Source organism: Akebia trifoliata, chromosome 3 (genome assembly GCF_017979445.1).
Source record: "Akebia trifoliata isolate Shusen 1 chromosome 3, ASM1797944v1, whole genome shotgun sequence".
Classification (NCBI taxonomy): domain Eukaryota; kingdom Viridiplantae; phylum Streptophyta; class Magnoliopsida; order Ranunculales; family Lardizabalaceae; genus Akebia; species Akebia trifoliata.
Window position 1 is genome coordinate 33,834,890 of NC_141377.1, and position 22,687 is coordinate 33,857,576.

The window sequence follows — 22,687 nt, forward strand, 5'->3', positions numbered from 1 at the left end:
CACTCAATTTTTGTTTCATTGCATCCTTCAAATTTCTCAAAATGAAACAGTTCAAGTACACATGATCATTCAAAGTACCATGCAGACTTTAAGATGAGTACTTGTAAAACAGATGATCTAAGTAGATTCAATATCTAAGTAAGGAGCACGGGCTATGATTGATTAGTTTATGAAACTGACTGACTGTGAAATATGGTTGACACTGAGTGATTACCTTGTTATTTTTGTTTGTAAATTATGCCATCATTTTTTTGTGGATAATTTGATTATGACATCATTTACGATTTATTATCTTCATCTATGAATCAAGAATATCTGAGTCTGAATACCTCTGATTATCTTATTTTTTAGAACATGCATACACCTTTTAAAAAAATAGTTGAATATTGATGATGACTAGATATATTAGATGCTTGGCTTGAAACTTTCTAATGCAGAACGCAAATCAAGTCAACGGTCCATGGTTCCGACGAAAAATTTGTAATTATTTAAATTTTCACTTAATTGGGTATAGATTTATCGTTCGAGATTATTTTAGATTAGTTATTATTATTATTTTGAATTGTTTTAGGGTATTATTTTTGTTGTTTTTTGACCTGTAGTCTTAGTATAATATTTGAAGGCAGTTTGGTAACTTTAGAATGTGTTATATTTAAGTTTATTAGGGTTGAAAATTTAAGAGAGAGAAAGTTACAAAAATTATGTATTTTAGTTTTATTAGGATTCTTGGTTGATTTTCCATATTTATAGATTGTATTAGAGTTTATTGATAGAGAATGAATGGAATAAAAAAGAAGTTTATATTTTCTTTTGAATGTTGGTGCATTCAACATGGTTGATGCCATAGAAATCATTTGGATGATTCCAAGGTAAATATCCTTTTTTTTTCTTTAATCTTCTTCTTATCCTCTATCTTCTTTTGTTTATTTGTGAGAGATTAAGAAACCATCAAGAACCCTCTAATCCTTTCAAGAACCCAACCCATAAACTTTTGTTTTCTTGATTTTTTATAAAGTCTTAAATTCTTGAATCTTGAAACCCCTTTCTTGATTCTTGATTCTTGATTCTTGAAACCTACAAACCTCAACCGTAATCCTTCCTCCATTCTTTTAACTGTTAATCATTATCCTATAAACCTTAACCTTTAATCATTTTCATCTATCCTGCCGTATTTGCACAAAAAAAAATATATATATATATATATATATATATATATATATATATATTACTTTTGGGTTTACCCTATCCTAGCCCAAATCCTTAACTCAATCCTAAACCAATTCCCTAAAACCCCCATCGTTTTCTTAACTCCCACTCATCGTCCTACATCACTTTCATGCATTGAAGTAAGTCATAAAAACAGGGACAAGCTTATTTTCTCGTTTTCTTTATATTTCTATATTTGATTCATTTTTAAACAAATTACTATGGTTTTCATGAAATTTGTAGAGCATTCTAGAAGAAGAAAAAAATAAGGCATATGTTCTGCTTCAATAAAACAATTTCATAATTATTTCTATATTTGATTTACTTTTTAACAAATTATTAGATTATTAGATAGAAGAGATGTGAGGCAAATTGCCCCATATCTTTTATATCTAATGTGTTACTTTATAGAAATCAATAAAATGGGGGCAAAATGGCAAAGATTAACTGTTACCTTGATATTTGCTCCCATTTGTGGCTACATCATTGCACCGTGATTCCAATTCTGCTATTCTTGTTCTAAGGGAATCAATCTAATAGGACAATATTTTTTTTATTAGAAAGGTTAACTCATTAGCCCTGCAACCAAGTAAATTAGACCGAGTAGAGTAGATCCTTACCTCTTCCCTCAGCAGTTCGATTGATCTATCCTTGTCAACGGTTTCTTCAGACGTATTTCCCCCTAACTTGGGCAAATCAGTACTAGTTCTTGAATCCAAGTCATTCCCTTCTTGATAAAGCACGTTACTGGGAACCTCAGGTTCTTGACCATCTTCAGCCAATGATGGAGCACGAAATTGCTCGGAATCCATAGTCTGCAGATAGGAGACATGAACTTGCTCATCATATATCTTTGAGGAAGGTTCTTCCGAATCTGATATGAGCAAAGGATTTACAGTGCTACAGGTGTCATCGGTGTTTTCATCCTTAATAATAGAGTTTGGTTGTGAAAACTTGTCTTCCTCAGTGGCACCCACAAAACCCCCCAAATTTTCAGCAATGGTGTCAGAGTTTCTACGCTGAGAAGACTGATTGGCTCCATCAAGCTTAGATTCTTCATTTATTACATTTTCCTTGGACATCCAATCCATTGGAAAGGAAGAGAACAAACTCTCTTGATGGCAAAGTATATCATAAGAGAGAACACTCCCCAAAGAATGACCATATATGGATACCTACAAAAATAGTAGTACTGTTTAGGAAATTCGAATTTTATCAATGGTTCAATTGAATCATTAAAAAGAGAAAAAAAAAATATGAAGACAAATCTGGACTGTTTGACCAACTGCATACCTTTCCGTCATAACCCGGATTCCTCTTGATAAATTTCATATATAATCGGTTTAACTGGTTCGATACCTAAAAGAAGGAAAATATCATCTTTTAAGTCCTAACAACCGCTTGCAAAATCCATGATGGATGCCTTTACATGAAATCATGATTACTGTAAGCAATCATGATCATATCACCAGATAAATATCTAATAGGTGCATAAATTGGGTTACTTAAGATATTATCATATGGAAGATGTTACTTGTATAATAAACACATGCATATTTAAAAAGTAAAAGTGGTAGAAAGTATCAGAAGTCAGAAATATAATTGCAGGACGAGTAAATCATTTCCATCTGTATTAAGTCTTGGTTTTCTTTCCTAATAAAGGAGAAGTTATATTCTTAGAAAGCAATCAATTCAGTTATGCTCAACAAAAGATTTCTGACATCATATCATACCATGGTTTTGTTATACATGGTTTGGGTTTCCTAAACTCTACCGTCCACGACCTGCATGAACCCAGTGTTGAGTTTAGTCCCACAACGGACACTCGTTGCCTTGTCTCTCCTTATAAGTTCCTGGGCCTCGCCACTCATTGCCAATTGGTTTTGAGTTGGACCCCCAAACTTATCATGTTATTAGTGCGGGCCTTTCTTTCCTCCACATTATCCAGTTCATATCACCATGTGCTTTGGCCCAGTCCGACCCACATGTGTGGGGGCGTGTTGAGTTTAGTCCCACATCGGACACTCATTGCCTTGTCTCTCTCCTTATAAGCTCCTGGGCCTCTCCAGTCATTGCCAATTGGTTTTGAGTTGGACCCCCAAACTTATCACCCAGTATTTTGGGTGAGTGGGGAATTGTCAGTATAGAAGTATTGCTTATGGGTATGGTTATCTGACAAGGATTGGAAGGTGGACTATTTAAGCCAGCTAGAGCCTTTTTTTGTATTTTATTTGATTCAAATAGTTGAGATATATATGTCATCATCAACCATGAACATAACTCCATAGCTGGCATGTGTGCATGTGCATTTGTCATTCTTCCCACTCTATTTCCCATTGCCATTGAACCCAGCACACATCCTGGTTTTCCACAACAAATTGATATCAGAATGAGGTTGAAGGCTTGGGGATGGTTGCAAAGGTTTTGAACACAGTGTTCAAGATGGAGAAGTTTGATCAAAAGAACTTGATACCTTATTAAATAATAATAATTAATAGTAAGAACAATTTTGGACATTGGCAAGTCCAGGTTTAGGACATCAAGATGCAAAACGGTTTGCACAAACCTGTACATATGTCTAAAGGCTGCTTAAAAGAATCAATATGCGGATTGCTAGTGCAATCCATCTGGATCTGATAAAAAAAGCTTGAATATTATGTACTCACATGTCTCAGCTGAACATGAACCGTAAACACTACAAATAAAGGTAAGAGTATTTGAACATTCTAATAATTTTAGCCATATAATTTCTTAATTGTAGAGTATGGATGTGAAGATTGAAGAACAACCCTGACTCCAATTGTCTACTATTACCTTGTCCCATAACCACTCATTACCACGAGGCTCCAAGAGAAGGATTCCATTTCAGTTAGATGATTCACATGCAGAATATAGAATGGCTACAAGCACCCTCATGAAAGGTCTAAGGCCTGTATTTAAATCACATCCTTCCAAGCCTTAGGCTTGGACTTATTTAAAATTTAACAAGATTTTGGCTCAAGAATGACCCATTTACAACCCGAGTAGCAGTACTTCAACCAGTAACATTTATCATAAGCCTTACCATGACAAAAGTCAAGGCTTAAATTGTAGCGCTCCTAGACACCAGTATGATATTATCTGCTTTGGGCTTTACCCCACACGGCTTTAAAATGTGTCATACCAGCTGGGGTCATGCTTGCCCTTATAACCCAAGCTCTAAACATCTACCTAGTCAATGTGGAACTAAACTCACAACTCTCCTTGCCACTCCATCCAACACACAGGACGGCTCCACTTCGACCTTGAAGGTCTCAGCCAGCCCTTTTCCCTAGCCTAGGTAGGTGCACCGATGAGATTGTGACATAAAATCTCATTTTGAGGCAAAATTTTAACCAAGATATAGAGTGAGATGGTGTCGACCAAATCATTAATAAATGATCCAAAACAATAAATGTTTCAGGGTCGAGGTCCATTCTAGTCTTGATCGAAATGGAAATGTTCCATTGAAACATTCTGAAATTTCCATCAAGACCTCCATTGGTCACTCATCTATGTTCTCCATGCTATGAACTAATGGGCATGGATTTGGTTTTCTCTAAAGAAAAATTTGTCATCCGATACAATATCTCCATTTTTGCACCATGACCAAACTTTTGGGAAGTCATTACCATCTTCATATAACTCGTTCATTAGCAAATATCATTTCACTTTAACTTCTAGAAGTCTCAAAAAATTCCCCTTTTGTTAAGAACCATCACCAATTTTATTCAGATTTATGGCTTTATGGCTGATAATGGAACTAAACTCCTGTAAATGAGACACAATCTTCAGGTCTCTGATTCAGCTTGAACTGTTGATTGATGTGTCCTAGAGCTAAATGGTCTAAGTAATATAAATCCATGATGACTAATATAGATTATGCGCTCTTGGAGCATGTGTACCAGCAGATAAACTTCCACATTATATTCAAAATAATGTCAATGGGTATCATGTAATTTCATGCTAAAGAAAAACTCTGTGATGTCCCTCCCAACTCAAAGCAACTCCTATTCCACCTCTAACACATCACAATTCAATTCAAGAAGCGTGTTAAAATCAAGTAACTCATGATTGGAGCTTCGGTCATTTTTTTTTGCTTCACTAACTTGAAACTATCACTTACTTTTAGAGTTCAGTGGAATCCAATTCATTGATTAGTGCAATGATGTTGCTGGAATTTTGGATAAATCATAGGGCCTTCCACGGACTCAAAGAGGTAAGGATTCTAATTTTGTTGCACTGGAGAGGTTCTTAAAAATGGTGCATTTTATTCTATGCAGGAAGACTCTTGATGCTTCACATGTTGCTGATCTCACCTCAAGAAGGTTGTAAAGTTTTGTGGCGTTATAAAGATGAATACTTCAGATCAAGACAGTAAAAATTTCTGTCACTCTCCAGCCTGTTTTGGTGGAAAATTGGATGTTCAGTAGCAATTTAGTATTCTCTATCCTTCCCAAATGGATGGTCAAACTGAGGCTACCAGTCATAATTGTGTTGTGGTCAACAAAAAAGCATCAATGGTTATTGTTCTTGAAGGAAAGGAACAATCGATCTCAGAAGTGATCACCTCTATTATCAGTTTATTGGTTTTCTGGGCAAATTATTCAAGGAGTTCCAAGGGTTATTTTTTTAAGACTTTTTTAGTAAGACGGGACTCTATATGTAATCCATTTTGTATCGACTGGTTATCTCAACCACCAAAATCTTTTTATTCTTAATATAAGTACATTATACATTTCAAAAGTAAAGTATCAAGGGGTTTGCCTTGTTGCATTTGGAATTAGCCCCAACAATTCTCAAACACAACAAGAATGCATTAAAAGCAGTATGTGAGTGGATCAACTCCTTCAAATCAATGCTTACTAGCAAGGTAACGTATATTGAACCTCTCCAAACAGGTATTTTTAACCTCAGTGAAACCAATGTATTTTTTTAGTGAATGACAGAAAGATTAACCGTTTTAGGAAGTGCTAAAACAAACAACAAAATGCGCTTCTAAGCCATCAAACTACAAAAATCACATAGACTGATGAAATGAATGTCCATGGCATTCTGTTACATGATGATTCACCTGTCTAAAGGGCTGACAGACAAAAAATCTACAATCATACATGAAAATTGCTCATAACCACAACAATCCAGAAACAAGATCACAATCATGTTATTTCAAGTATGTAAAGGTAAAATACAGATGCTCTGCAAATATGAAGCCCTACATTTTTCCTATAAAGTGGACACTTGAGTAGTTGCCACTTTCCATATAAAACTAAACCTCCTTTCTAACCCTCTTGTTGTTCTATTTTAGACTTCAAGGGCCTTTGTGTCTGTGACGTCACTTCGTTTAGACATATTGCATTGTACATACCACAAACCATTAAGTTCATGCATCTTTTTAAATGTTCTTAATTTTAATCAATAAAATACTTAATACTTTTAACTAATTAGAATACAAAAAATTATGCTATTTTTAGGATTCAATTTTTGAAGAGTTGATAGGGTTGGACAGGATTTACATGGTGCAACATCAAATTCCTTAAAATTCCAAAAAAAGACATAATTTTGAGGAAATAATGAAATTTTACACTGAAGGTTAAAAAAAATGGTGGAAATACATCGTTCACAAAGAATTTCATGAAAAGGAGTGATTCGAACAAAACCATTGCAAAAAAGAAATGCAGGTTCCTAATGTTGATACTTGGGGGAAGGGAATATTTTAGGATATTATGGAAATTTGATATAATGCTTACTAGATTGTGCTACTAATCGAGATGACAGCTTGCAATATCTCCCCAATTGATTTGCAAGAGTACAATGAAGGTGATGATGAACCAAGCTCAACTTCATCTCAACCAAGGGAGACTGAAGCAGATGAAAATTCTTCGACCGAAGCAATAGACAGTCTGGAAAACAGCCAAATCAGACAACCTGTATTCAACTGAGGAGGGTCTGATGATGGGGTAGAAACAATCATGAGCACAAATGTGGTAAAAAAAAAACCTAGAAGGGCATCAAAAAAGAAGACAGGCGATGGTTGGCCATAGTATGCTCAGTTTTTGGACTGTTATATACCCCAAAGGTCCCTCGTATAGCCTAATAGAGTTCGGTTTCAATTGGTCTGGAATCATGATTCAGATATCTGGTCCTTGTATAAACTCTAGAATCAGATTTCTTGAGTTTAGTCAGAATTGGGTGGGCCAAAGTGTAAGGGGTGCCCACTTAAAAAAGGGTTTAGATTTAAGTTATTTCAAGTTAGAGATAAAGACACAGTTGAAAGCTTTAAAAGATTAGAACTTATTGGTAGTTTTTGTAAGAGTTGAGAATGAGTTTGCTTTCCTTGAAAACAATATAAATTGGCTGGGACAGCCTGTCCTAAGAAAGTTTTGTATTGGTTTTCTTTTATTTGATTTAGAGAAATTCCTCATTTTTTCTGTTCTAGAAGAACTCAATTTGATCCTTAAATTGAAAAAATTGGATGCACACTAACATCAATCTGTTCTTATTATGGTGGTGGTGGTTGTTGGATGTAATTTGGGAATTCTCACTACACACTAGATTATGTTGGTGCACTCATGGAACACCATAGGACATGCGTAAATCCATTGAAATTGAAGTTGTAAACCAGCCAAATTCAATGTTTCCATCAAATTGTCTATCCAACATCTAAAGCTAAAAAGGGTTTGTGATGGGTTCAGAATTCAAACATGCGGGTCTTCCCTAATTATGCGTACCAGAAAAGGAAGCATGCACTATTTGTAATTGTAATTTGAAACTGCGGCAAAATACTGGATTGGCCAAAAACTACCAAGCAAACTATTTACAGCAGATTTTATTTTTTATTTTTTGTTGCTAGGTAGTACAGATTTCACTATGTACGGAAGTTCAATTTAGGTGAACTAGAAAAAAAGAAAAAACTTATCAAAGAAAGAACTGTCTCGAAGCAACTATTTGTAGTCCATCCACATATCAATTTCCACGTCCAAACTAGCACCAACAGAGATATAAGAAAAGTAAAATGACATTTATGAGAAAAATAACAGAAGTGCTAGGGAACTTCAAGATGAGATATAAAATACCGCATTGATTATCTCCTGGCAATAGATGGGGCTCATGTAGAATAACACATCATGCACAGTAGCACTCAACATGACACGCAAGCCCCGCACACCATTCAAAGTAATTTTTTCGACTGCACTTTCACCCCTAAGCTTCAATCCCCTCCTCCACTAGAATGCAAATACTCATCAGAAACTTTGTACATACTTATAATATGCAATCTTATAAAACTAACATCATAAAAGAGAATGAACAAGCAAACCAAAGCAATGACATGATAAGGAGTAAATTATTAAAAAATAAATCCATATACTAGGATATGAGAATGGCAAAATCAAATTCATGAAGAAAATTTGACCAAGTTTTGTGGAACAAAAGGAAGAGAAACACCTTTAACTCAGTTAGAGAGTTAATTGTAAACTTTAAAACTAGGCAACCTCTATAGGAAATAAAATTAGAGTACTGCAAGATTTAAAAGAATGAGAAAGCTTTCTAGTGAATGTTGCCAGATACCATAGTCATCAAAGTCGCCGACTTTTTCAAAAAGTCGTGTTTAAATTGTGATTTTAAAGACTGCTGATTAAATCCTGACTTCTTGAAAAAGTCGTGATTTAAATTAAAGTCACGATTTAAACAAAAATGTGATTTAATCGTCACTTTTTAAAAGGGTTTTTTCAAAGACCATTTATTCTTATAGTTTAAAATAGGATTTGATAATATAAATGATAATACCACTTAGTAGAAAATAAATACATTGTCTTAACACTAATTCAATTTTTTCATTTTTTTTTTTTTTTTACTTTTTCCCTTGCCGACTTATTCCAGAACCCTGACTTGGTGACTATGCCAGATATGTTACTACTATGCCAAACCACGAACCAGTTCGAGATTCCGTTTCTAATGGGTCTGTGGAAAGTAGTGAATATTAAAGACACCTGTGTCTTCATACTAATGACATGTCCGTTGAACTAGGTCTTCTTCTCTGAGACTAACATAAATAACTTAAATGCCCTCAACGGAATTGCCTCTACAAACTGGGTTCGGTCTAAAGAAGTGAACCGTGAACCCAAATTCGAACTGAGCAAACCAATTTACGTACATATTTTGAATGGAGAATTTGATTCATTCAAGCCAACTCCAAACCTTTGGATAAGGCTTCGATGATGATGATGATTTGTGCGTAATCTAACAGTCCAACTCTACCAATTTATGTGCATCTTTTGAATGCAGCTGTTTGTTAGTAGCATACAGTTACTATAACAGAATAATTGAAAATTCAATGTCCAAAAGCCCACGCATAAGAAAAAACAAATTAGTATGAGGTAATAACAGCTTTAAATCTAAATGAATTCCAAACTGCTAAGCTTATCTTGGAAAAAACGTCAAAATCTTAATGAGAACTGTGAAGTATAACATTTACAATATCATCATCATAATATGGAATTCAAGCACCAAAGTCAAACTCAAAAAGCCAATACAAGAGATCTTTATCAGTTATCATCAAGGTATTAAATTTCAATTTCGATTTCGATCAATATTTCGGTCAGCTTGGAAATGGAAATACTTCGAGCTGTGTGGAAATAACTACAATTTCATGGAAATGATGGAAATATCACATAATATTGTGTTCTTCATAAAAGAAAAATCATACATGAAAACACAATAATATTCATCAAACTACAATTAACAAATTTTATATAATGTGAAAATAAAGATTTGTATTGTTGCACTATATGTTGATAGCTGTTGCGAAAAAGAGCGGCCAAAATAAAAAAAAATTCTTTTAGTTACAAGTATATGAAGGCATTTATGTCATTTTATACTAGTATGTTAGAAAAGACCAAGTTCAAGGCAGGCATGTCATTTGTTTAAAAACATTAGGGTTGTCACAAATATTTACCAAAATGTGGAGTCCTTAATAATTTGAAAAAATTACGTTTTAAATTAAACTATGAGGTCAAAAAATGGCCACCTGTTTCTTAAGAGTTACTAAGTAGACACATGGCATCTTTTAGAAATTATCAAACTTATTATTTAATAGCAAATCCCTACTCATTGTAAAACAGTGTTGTTAACTTGTTCTCTTAGATAAACTGCTACATTTTTTAACAGCAAGTAATACTCTCCATTTGGCAAATTTCAGTTTCTTTACACCATAACACATTCATAGTTTAGCACAACGAAACACATCTCTTCTCTTGAATAAGAAACCCAATCTTCTCCATTGTTTCTTGATTTCAATGAAACAATCCCAATCTTCAAGGCTATGATGAAGATAATTGCTCCTTATCTCTCTCTTTCATCCATCGGCAATGATAAAAGTTAGGCCTGTAATTTTTATTTTATTTTACTTTAAATATTAAAATTTCTGCAATATGAAGAAAAAAAAAGACATTCTTTTCAAAAAAAAAAAATCTACTTTTCAAGAATTTTTGTTTTTTTCACTGGAATATAGATCTAAGATACTAGAAAGAATCTTTCCCTTTTCTTTCTTTTTTTCTCAATTCAAGCGAAATATTTCGATATTTTGAAAGATTTCCACCAAAATATTGACATTTTTGTTGCGTTTTTTTATTATTTTCTGTCGAAATCTACTGTTCATTGAAATTTCAACTGAAATATTGACAAAAAGACATTGTTACACTAGTTTCGAGTCAGTGACCATTGAAACTGACATATTTCAACCAAAACATTTGAAATATGTCGATTTTTAATACCTTGGTTATCATATATAAGAATAAGTAGTCAAATTAAAAACTATGATTAAAGGATAGAATAAAGAAAATGAAAAGATAATCTATTTACCTGGCAAGGAATATAGAGAACCCTTTGAGTGTCACGTTGGTATGAAGTTAGATGTTGTTCAGCAAGACTAGCAGTGATATGTCGAAAGTTACCAACATCGTCAACTAAGTTGGCTTTCTCTAATCTTTGGCCAATACCATGAACCATAAATACTAAATGGCGAACAGGAACCTAGAAAAATAACTAATGGTTAAAAGATATCCAACTCAATCTGCTCAAGATGTATGAAAGGTTATAGTAGGGAAAAAACACAGATTTGCATTTGAAATTGTAACAAAATGTCCAAACATTTGTTCGTACCTACATCTCAAACACATGGAAAAACACTTTATCAAATAAAGTTTTAATTTATACAATAGTTTGTTTTCAACTGCCCAAGTTAGAAACATAAAAGTTGAAGGTTCTAAATGAGCAAAAGGATGTAGATTCAGGTAATTAGGAGATTTGAACACCTTAGAATAACAGAAGAGACGGCTAAATATAAAATTGAATGAGGAACAAGATTTGTTCTGTTAATCCATATTTTTGGGAAGGCTTTGACGATGATGACGAGTTCACTTTCAACTATTATTCATATACAACTTATATGATTTTAATGAAATTTCATCTCATCAAGGAAGAGGAATTTTAATAATAAAAAAACCCTGAAGCAACCATAGGATGGTAAGATTAAGGAAGATACTGTCCATAAAATCAAAGATGGATGGTTAAAGTGGAGGCTTCTAGAGTGCTATGTTATAGATGCATTCCAATCAGATTAAAAGAAATTTTTTATAAGATGGCAATAAGACCAGCTATGCTTCATGGCACTGGATGTTGGGTGGTCAAGAAGCATCATATTAATAAATTGAGCATAGCAAAGATGAGAATGTCGAAATGGACGAGAGCTAGAAAAATGAAATTAGAAACGAACACGCTTAGGAAAATTTAGTAGCTCCAACAGGCGATAAACTAAGAAAAAGTCAACTTTGATGGTTTTTGGATGAAGGCTGATTATGATGCAAATACATTACATAAAGATACCCCTAAATTTAAGTTTTAAAAATAAAAATAACAAGAAAAAATGGGGGTTGCTCGACTAATTCTCAATCAAGTATAATTTGGGATAGATTAGAAGCTTATAACTCAATATCTGACAGTTGGATCAGGCAGGCTTACTTTTGGTTATGTAGAATTCAGAGAATCTTTTAGTAGCATTTAAAAATTGAGCTTAATTAGATCAACACAAGGCCATCATCAAGAACCTGCAAATTTTCAGGTCAAATAGCATTTTTTTGTGTGGAGAAATTTCTAAAATTCGGTAGTTCTTTGCGCAGAAATTTCTAGAATTTTCTATTGTTCCTTGGTGTATATTTTCGAAGTATATTAACCACTTGTGTGGAAAAATAAGTTAGTAAGATAGGAAAAGAAGAAGTTTCAAATTTCCATATATATAATTATAATAATACTATTTATTATTTTTATTGATATAATTAATGTTTGGATCTTCCAAGCTGACCAAAGTAAGGTCTGGTGCTTCCGGATTTATATTCATTGTAAGGGTGGTTATTGAGAAGTCTATATATACAGGGTGTAAAAGATCGTGAATGAGCAATCTAAAGTTACAGATTTTCTTGAATGACCCTAATCCTTTCTAAAAACTTTAGTTGCTTAGATTAGTAGCTTGAACAAGCTTTTCCTTGATTTCCCTTCAAGAAATATTGGCTCCAACTGATATTGGAGTATATCTTGTTGTAAGTGGATTGTTTTCCTCTCTAATTTATTTCAAGTGGTGTCAAAACCTTATTACTTCAGATCTGTAACTATTGCAGTATAAGGCCATCAACGGATAGTCAAAATCCGAATCCAAATTCAGATTCCTATTTGAAAATCGGATATTATCCAAAAAAATCCAATTGGGATTCAGATAATTTATTACACTCAAATACTTATCGGATACAGATTCAGATAGTGGTGTATAGGATCCGATAATATCTGATTTAATAGTAATACTAATGAGATAAAAATTAATTTTTTTAATTAAAATTTCTAATGAACCCTTGGTCTCCTCTCTCCACTCTCTCATTCTCAATTCCAGTCTCCATCTCTCTCCTTAGGGTCACAAAATGCACCTGTGATGGTGATTTTTCCAGTCATATTCTCTGGCAACGGTTCACATAAGCTCCTATCTCATCCTCAATCTCGAGCCACAAAAAAAAAAAAAAAAAAACCTTATTTTTTCTTTCAAAATCGATTATCTCAAGCTCTTGAAACACCATGGTAATTTCAACCGATAGTTTTCAACCTTGCTCTAACCTATTTGTAGAAAATCCCAGACTTTTCTATCAAAATTTTCATCGTTTTCTATTTTTCCAGAAAAAACCTATCTTGCCTTGTGGTTTGTAGGTTGAATTTTTTTTTCTTTTTTTAATAAACAAAGAGTAAGGATACAGCGCATACCTGGGAACAGTAATCATCCATTTCCTCTTCCTTCTGCTGACGCAATTCGTCCTGGATTAAAGAAAACGGTTGTTAACAGGAAGAAGTGGCAGGTTTCTATAAACAACATGAGTAATGATGTTTCATATAAGTCCCAACTAATGCAAGAGCCCTACTATGGCATGGTAACATTCAGAAACATGCTCTCTTTAAATAATAAATCATACAAATACTAAGTGTAGCTGTCTGAGCTGAAATTCTTGGAAAGCTAAGCAACTTAAAGGATGTGACTTACAAGGTGGAATCATCCAGTATATTCTTAATTATTTGGGAACATGGAAAAAAACTTAAAATGTTGCAAGAACTTGAAACACGACCTCATTCAAAAACATTTAATTGAGAGGAAGGGGATTTTAAAATTCGATTTTTTGAAAATCAAATTAGTGGATTGGAACAGGATTTCAAATCTTGTCTGTAGTGAAGCTCATTTTGAGGTGTACCAAATCCAAGGGATGGATTACTATTTGGGCAGTCCAGACTGATCAAGTATATGGTAACCATATTACCTCTCTTGGACGATCAAAAGTTGTTGCAACTTGCAATTGATTTCTGACTGTAAGAATTTTTCAAAAACTATGAACCTTGGATTATGATCTCCTAGATGTTGAGGTTTTAGATCAAAGAGCAGAGAGTCACGAAGGTGCCTCCTCAGTGAGATTGCAAATTCACTATGAGTGGTTATATGATGGAGGACCGTGATGCCTACCCCGGAATGATGAATATGAGACCAAGTTAATCACTAAGAGAAATTCTAACATATATCAAAAGTTCATGCAACCACAAATCAATAAGAAAAACTAGTAACCAATTCAACAACGTTCTAGGACAATCACAATCTCATGATAAAAATCCTTCAAGTATTTGAATTAAGGGATACCAATGGAAGATTGTTCTTCCACTAGCTTAGGGTCACCCACTCAATTTTTAGGGCTCTCTTGATCCCCACGAAGGTTTCAAGAAACAAGTTTAGATTCTAGGGACTAAAATTATGGTGTCAAGATGTAATAATAGAATTAGGGCAAGTCTGAGATGCACACAAAATTTTCCAACAGCTGGTCCACTCAAGATAGGTGTAGGGTGATGGAAAATAGGATATGGGTAAGGTTTACGTGAGTTTTAGTAGGTGTGGCTAGGATTAGGAATGGTATAGAAGTGGTGTGATTGGGTATTTAGGTGTTGTAATTAAAGTACAAGAGGGTGTTGAGGGTTAGAAGTGGGCTCCGCTAGGGTTTTGGGGGGATTAATGAAGAGTGTGGCTAGGTATGTGGTTGCTGAATTGTGTTTCAGCAAGGTGTTGGTTATGATAGGTGATTTTGGTTAGGGTTTAAAGTGCTGAATTGAAATTCTAGCAAGGTGTTGGAATAGATTAATGGTTCAACTAGGTCTAGGCATAAAAAAAATAGAAAAATAATGGTGAAAGATTAACTTGGAATCACCCAAAGATGTCTTCACCCTAAATCCAATCACTGGTGAACTCAAAATTATATAAATTTTATTCAGAGGCTACTTAATAATATTTATAAGACTCTCTAAACCCTAATATAATTTCAACAATTAAAATCAATGCCTAAGATTTAAAATAGCTCCTAAATAACCCTATTAAAAATGTGGACCACTGCTTAAAACATAACCCTAAATAAAATTTTGTAAATTAAGACACCTAAACTACTCAAACCACAAATAAAATAAAAAGTCTTAAATGAAAGTGGCCCACACACCAAACAAAGGCTCGTATACTTATAATAAAAACAAACTATATATATATGTGTGTGTGTGTGTGTGTGTGTGTATGTATAACTCTAATAAAATTGGTCCTAGGGCCCCCAAACACACTAAACAAAACAGAAACTTAAAATCTAGCCTAAATCTAACAAATTTGGCCATGTAGATGTCCTCATCATAATATCATAGTTGTCATATGCTGGTTCACATTTTGGCATATGCCATGGTGGCATATGTGAAAAGCATGTGCAAAAACGTGATCGTTTGACAATATGTTATCACATATGAAGATTTCTTTTTTTGTTTTTTAACATAGAACATAAATAAATATGTCATCCTCACCCCCCACTCCCTCATATGCCATCCCCATTCCCCCACCAAAAAAATATTCTACTACTCTCAGACCTACTTTTGCTCTCTACAAAGTACAAAGCACACATTTGATCTTTAAAAGCTCACTTCTAATCTGAAGTACTAACTTTAACCTTCTTCTACTTAAATTTCAACTTCTAAATGTCTACATCAAGCATTCAAGCTCAAGATTCAAGAATTTTGGAACATTCCAGAATCAATAATTCAAGATTTCAACTTGTAAATTATACGTTCATGAATCGTAGTTAATTTTTTTTTTTTTTTAAATACAAATCGTAGTTATAAAGCATTCATTTTTTTACTTTATGCATTCTTACATGTTAAACATGCAAATATAACAAATTATAATTGAATTGAAATATGGCAATAATTGCATACTTTTCTATTTGTTAATATATTTCATTTATAAAAAAAAAACTCAATAAGCCACCACATATGCGGTTGTATGATTCTCATGTGCGCACATCATATGCTGGTCACACATGACAACATATGCAATTTGTCAATATTGGCGTGATACCACAGACCTGGGATAAAACCCCTGACTTCACCAGCTTGTCTATGAAAAAAAGACCAAATACCATATACTTGGAATCATGGAATCAGTCTGGAGTCTGGACTACCCAAACATACAATTTTTACCAGTGTGTATTGGCTTTGAGACCTAAACATTTTGTTAGTAATAATGTGTTCATAAGGGTGGGTTTAGAGGGAAATACTATTGTAGCAGGAAGACAAACCTGGGTGGGTTTTGGAGACCCGGATGGAGAATATCCACGCCTTAGTTCAATGCCATTTCCTCTTAAACTGATAGAAAAGCCAGAAGCATCAATGTTCATCCATGCCTCCCAAGTATCATCCTCTCCCGTGAAAAGAGCATGTAAACCCTGCATAACAGACTCCACACAATTTCGGTACCTCAGCACTAAGTTTGAGAGTAATCATTTTCCTTTTCATCACAAGAGCAATATAAATGCATACCGAGGTAAAGCCTTGTAAATCAACTCGAGCTGCAAAGAGACCTGATGGCTGAAATGTCCTTCGATGCCAAACCTGGATGCCATAGAAATTCCACAATTTTCATAAATCAATGAACAACAATGATAAGGCATGTACATTTAGTTTGTACAACATATTTTGATTTCTGATTATTTCATTCTTGTAAGTTTTCTTCAATTATATTACCCATCTCACTCATTTGCTCAATAATTCACATGTGATTAAAGCAGACTGCAATCAGTAATCTTGCTTAGTTTTTTTAATTTGCTGTACATTTCAATTGATTACGTCAAATCCTAAAAGGTATAATTTGAACACCCATATTTTTGAAACTTTAGTCGCAGGCTGGCTAAATAACCTACACCTTATGATATAAGTAAGAAACTTGTAAGCTTCATGTAGCAGGAGCTTTGTTTTAGGGTGATATTTTAAGGTATTTAACAGTTGTTATCAAAGATTTGATTTCTTCTAATATCAGAAAAACATAGTATTGCTGGGCTCTAGATCTTTGTAGGTACTACATATGCATAGTTAGACACAGCTCCGCAAGTTTATGTGGTTTCCCACACACTACACTGCCTTGTTCTCCTATTGGAGTGGTAGGAAGTAGAGACCTGGGTCATTCTAACCCCTATGTCCTGATCTGCAGCACAGATACCTCTCAAAAGGGGGTAAGCTGATCCTCGGTGGCAAGTATTCCCAATCACTTTCGATCTTTGTTCTCTTTGACAAGAAGTGTAGAGAAAAAGTTGGATAAAATTTGCAGGGACTTCTGCTAGAATGACAAGGATGGTGCGAGGAAATTGCATTTGGTAAGTTGGAAGAGTATGTGCTTGGCGAAGAATAAAGGAGGTCTGGGGTTGAGGAGATTTGGGTGGATGAATTCGGCGCATCTTGAGAAGTGGTGGTGTAGATTTGGAGAGGAAAAAATTGGATTATGGAGAAAAGTTATTGCTAGTAAGCTTGGGTTCAAGAGTTTGGTTGGGAAAGCGGGGAACCAAAGGGTCCTTATGGGTGTGGGCTTTGGAGAGGTATTCTTAAAGGGTCATCAAATTTCCGAAAAAGAATATGCTTCAAGATTGGGAGAGGGAATAGGGTTTGCTTTTGGGAGGACTGTTGGTACGGGGATGTTCCACTTTCAGAAAAATTCCCTTCCCTTCACAGGTTATCCTTAAAGAAATGGATGGCGATTTCTTCCGTCATTTTGGGAGTGATCTAGCTTGGGATTTTGGGTTTAGAAGAGGCTTCAATGATTGGGAAGGAGAAGAGTTAGGAGCTTGGTGGAGGAGCTTAGATGAGTTTGTTTGTGAGAGTGACTCCCATGATAGAAGGATTTGGATGGGAAGTAAAAAATGGTGTTTTTTCAGTACGCTCGTTTTACTCTCTTTTAAGTGCTCCTACTACAAGTTCTTTCCCTGCTGCAGCAATTTGGGGGGCCAAAGTTCCATCTAAAATTTCTTACTTTGTGTGGCTAGCAGCTTTGGGAAGGCTTCCTACCGTAGATCAACTTCGCAGAATTTGTAATTCCAAGTTTCTGTTGCTTGTGCAAAGAGGACGGGAATTGACTAACCCTGTGTTGCTGCACTGCCATGTGGCAAGACAGATCTGAGAGCATTTTCGGGGCTTGTTTGAGTTAGTGGGCTGTTTCCCAAATTCGATTCGCTTGTTGTTCGATGCTTGGTTATATTGGGGCATTTCCTTTAGAGAAGCAAAGTGCATCTTATGGAGCATCACACCTTTTGCCATTTGTTAGGGATTATGGAAAGAATGAAATAGACGCATTTTTGAAGATAAAGAGCTCAACTTGCAAGATCTAATCCTTTCAATCTATCTTTTGTCTTCTCTTGGGGGAAGGTCTTTAATGTTTTCGGGGGTTTTTTTTTTTTATCTTCTTCTTAGGTGGGATCATGTTTGTAATTTGGAAGTTGTTTAGTTGGCATCTCTAGGCTTTTTCTTTTTCTTCGGCGGTTCATCTCAACCACCTTGTACATTCTATCTTTTCCTTTCAATTAAATGTCTTTGCCTATCAAAATAATAATAATAATCGATCCTCGGGCATTACAGACAATCAATATAAAACATAGTTTTACAGGAAAAAAACAATCTACTCGAAGACTCTTCTCTGACTCCTAACCATTTCTTGAGCAACTTAGAAATAAGATTTTTCAGCAGACTAGGTGATGTATAGCCGAGATGCCTTTGGCAGTGGATCCTAAGTATAAATCTGGATACAGGAGATAAACCAAAACATGTGAGAGTAGCATCTATGCTAGGGCATAAAGATTGCAAGATATGGTTGTGTGGGGAGCACAGGGAATTGTGTGTTTCCTCCAATTATGCTCTCTTAATTGCTGTTGTAGAGATTTGGGTCATTGTAACCAAAGTTCAAATTTTTGTTTCCGAGGAATGCTTAGATTAAGGAAAAATTAAAACATTCATGAAAACAAAACAAAACATTCTGAAATATTCGAAATGTTTCAAAATATTCCCAACACATTGTTTCATAAAAATCAGCATTTTTAGTGATAAATATTGTTTTTTTTTTTTTTTTCTTTTTTAAAAAAAATGTTTTAGGCTATAAAATCTCTTACCACTATTTTTGTCAATATCACGCTTTTTCATACTGTTACGCTACTATAAATCTGTCATTTTTCTCCCAAAATCCTATCTTATTCTTAGGGTTTGAAGGTTGAAGGCGATAAAATCTCAAGGTTAAAGATGAGACTAAAGAAATTTAATTTAGAGGTTGCATATGATGGATTTTGGGGACCAAAAAGGACTTTTGGCTAGAGGTTGAAGATGAGATTAAAGGATGTCATCATTTTAAAAACAAAAGGGGGGTATCTCAAATATTCATAAAAAATGAAAGGGAACCATTATATGGTTCTCCTAGAAATGGTCATTGTTTCTGACTTGTCCCCTCTTTCTGATTTGGTTTCATTATATTCCGGTTTGTCTCATAATATTTCGGCCAAAATCAAGGTCTAAAATCTCCTCTTGAGGCAACGTTTTGGTCAAGAGAAAATCCGAAAGTGTATCGACCAAAACACTCCAAGACAAACTGAAACATTCAAAGATTCAGGGTCAATGTTTCTTTCCGGTCTCAGACAAAACCAGTATTTCTCAGTCGAAATATTGCAAGATGGTATATAACTGCAAACCATGGTATCAGGAAAAAAAAATTTTCAAAACCATGGCCGAAACATTCCAGACAAACTGGAGCATGCCGAACCATTTCAATACAAGCTGGCACAAACCGAAACATTCATCAAAACTTTGATGGATTTATCATTTGAGAATAGTAGCAAGGATTGAAAACATGGAATGATGGAATTATAATATAGAAGAAGTATATCTTCATGCTCATGTATGATTAAGTACTCTACATCCATATATGGACTTGACAAAGTACTTAAAATTTGTACAGAACAAGATCGTTCTACAAACATAAATACATCAACAAGGAAGTAGAAGATAATAGACCTAGTACTTCACAATACCTGGCAGCGATACGCAAACTCCAACTGCTCGGCAACATCTTCGCGAAGAGGAAGCCAATCGAGGCCAGCTTTACGAGCAAACCAGTGACCTCTTAAGACACGCCGGTTTTCTCCATTCCAATAAACAGGAAAGCAGTGGCGCTTGGCTAAATCTACCTGCAGCACCCCCATGACTTCAGTTGAAGAAAATAGTCGCCTCTTAGAGTTCAAGAAACGCAAGCCAGAATATAACATCTGGGATGTGAACTCAAAATGTAGAGATGTGTTTGGAATACCCTAACAACAGAGGGAACTTGAAAACAATAAAGAAACATGTGCTAGTAAATATCTAATGGAATAGATGGTCAATTCCAAGAAACAAAATCAATTTTGTAACTGTGGCCAAGAAAGCCTTTTTTTTGCTAGCCCCAAAGAGAAAGGTGCAGTGAGCCAGTGATTGTCAATGAAAAGACCTCAGAAATAGTTCTGAAGAGGAGCCCAACAAAGAAATTTTGGAACTTTACCATCCAAAGTGTGAAAAGAATTTAAAAAGCTACTCAAGACAAGCTAGATTTTTTTTTTTTTTCTTTTAATAAGCAAGGTAGAAATAGGTTGTTTGAGGACAACATTCATATCAGTTTTTGTTCAAGAGCACCAGTAACATGATCACCATGGGGCTTATGGATATTTTACAGTTGACAGAAACCAAGAAGAGGTATTCCCATACCCCTCCATGAGTTTAAATCCAGTTACGCCGTAAAGATGAGCACAACCATTAGCCTGGGAAATAAATTTGGTGGCTACATCTATGCCTCATTTCAGATTCTTGATATACATGCTTATGACATTCTCTTGGGTCAACCTTGGTTGTATGACGTAGATGCTTACCCATTCATAGCGAAGGAAGAAGTACAAGAGACCCCAACACAAGATTGCTGCAAGGATTCTAGAAGGCCATGAATTTAGTTAGGTTTTTTTGGGCTTGTAGATTTACATTGTAATTAGTCTAGGATTTCATTTTCAATTGCTTACTTTTGCAAGGAATGTACTAGTAGATGAATGGAAATCCATAACCAAGAATTGACATAATCAAATCTTTTCCGCATTGATTGAGAATTGAAAGTTCGATAAAAACTAGTTAAGAAATTTCTCTTCCCTGAAATTATTTGTGTAGAACTTTGTTTTACATTAACAGCACAAGCCTTTGCTAATAAAAAATAAATAAATTTTAAGTACTCTACTGGTTTGTTATGATATCATGGTAACTGCACTTCTGCAACAGCATGTTGAAGTACCAACCCCAACTCTCCCATTTTCATCAGATAAACATCACCCCTCCAGATTTATTAGCATTGTTTAATTTAGAAACTTTTAAGTAGTGAGAATTGGAGGGCAAAAAGAACTAGATTTATGAGACCTTTTCAACCAAGCAAAAAGTGGTTACAGTAATTATAATTTCATTCAAAATTGGAGGTATTCCTAGTAGTGAACTTGTGATTACAAAATTTTAGATGAGAAGCGTGTAGATATATTTCAAGATTCTCCTTATTAGCTTTACATAGATCTCACTTTAGACAGAATTGAATCGAGGAACAGGATTTGCTCAACTGACCCAAATTTCTCAGGATTGACTTTTGAAGCTAATGTGATGATGCTTTACATAAATCTTACTAAGCGATAACTTACATGTTTTTTCTTAGCCACCTTTGTGGCAAGTATTTATGGGTTCCTAACCCTTGATCGATAGGTGAAAGGCTTGATACTAGAACATTAGGTGAAAGGATTTTTGGGATTGTCATAATTTAGGAAGCAGATCATCGTATGTGCCGGGTTTAGAGAAAAAAACATTACATTACACTCACTAAGAGGAAGGAATTGATCCCAAAATCATAACAACATCCTTGAATGAAGTTTTGCCGAAAGGAGCCTTGAAAACAATACATCACGGATCACTAAGAAAAAGGAATACCTCGTAAAGTCCTCCCTTTACGGGGACACCAACTCTCTCTTCCTCAGCTGCATACAGTTGGCTTGCATGATCATCTTTAGATGAGCATGGTTTTGGTTCCAAATCTATCTCAGGGTTGGAACTAATACAGCGACCAGTTGGTCCTTCACTACATTCTGCATACTCTCTCCACCAGCCAGATAGCAAATCTTCCTCTCTCTGCAAAAGATACATAATTTGAGCAATTAAACACTAAGAGACTTTTCAAAACAAAAAACCAATTAACAAATTAAACTTCAATACCAAATTATCTTTATAGCCCCATTTTCATGAATATGAATCTCTTATGGTGCATTACCATAGCTTCAATCACTACATAGGCATGAATAACTATACAATACAAAAAATATTCCTCAAATATAAGGAGTAAAGATCTCCTCATATGCCTATATAGGTTATCCTACATAAGGTTTTAAACCCACATCTATAAGCATTGTCTCAATTGGGAGAAAAAATGAGATTGTCTCCACCGAGAAGATTCAGAGACAATCCTGAACATTCAATGTTTTGGGACCAATGTTTGATTCAGATCTCAGCAAACAAA

General features: G+C 34.7%; 1 protein-coding gene across 8 annotated transcripts in view; it reads right to left on the bottom strand.

The window, feature by feature from the left end:
* Nucleotides 1-22,687, bottom strand: part of SGR2 (shoot gravitropism 2 (SGR2)) — a 39,669-nt gene that overhangs the window by 12,358 nt on the left and 4,624 nt on the right. For 5 of the 8 annotated variants that reach the window (XR_015176479.1, XM_086434565.1, XM_086434564.1 and 2 more), the window contains 10 exons: nucleotides 22,105-22,302; nucleotides 20,157-20,312; nucleotides 16,639-16,710; nucleotides 16,398-16,556; nucleotides 13,525-13,575; nucleotides 11,086-11,256; nucleotides 8,301-8,450; nucleotides 2,500-2,565; nucleotides 1,827-2,381; nucleotides 1,661-1,739 (listed from right to left, as the gene is read on the bottom strand). Coding sequence is in view for 7 of the 8 variants with exons in the window: in XM_086434565.1 (XP_086290691.1) it covers nucleotides 1,661-1,739; nucleotides 1,827-2,381; nucleotides 2,500-2,565; nucleotides 8,301-8,450; nucleotides 11,086-11,256; nucleotides 13,525-13,575; nucleotides 16,398-16,556; nucleotides 16,639-16,710; nucleotides 20,157-20,312; nucleotides 22,105-22,302 (1,657 nt within the window). In the remaining variant the exon portion in view is untranslated. The remainder of the gene's footprint in view (nucleotides 1-1,660; nucleotides 1,740-1,826; nucleotides 2,382-2,499; nucleotides 2,566-8,300; nucleotides 8,451-11,085; nucleotides 11,257-13,524; nucleotides 13,576-16,397; nucleotides 16,557-16,638; nucleotides 16,711-20,156; nucleotides 20,313-22,104; nucleotides 22,303-22,687) is intronic. The other 3 variants (XM_086434568.1, XM_086434567.1, XM_086434570.1) reach the window with 2 other exon arrangements.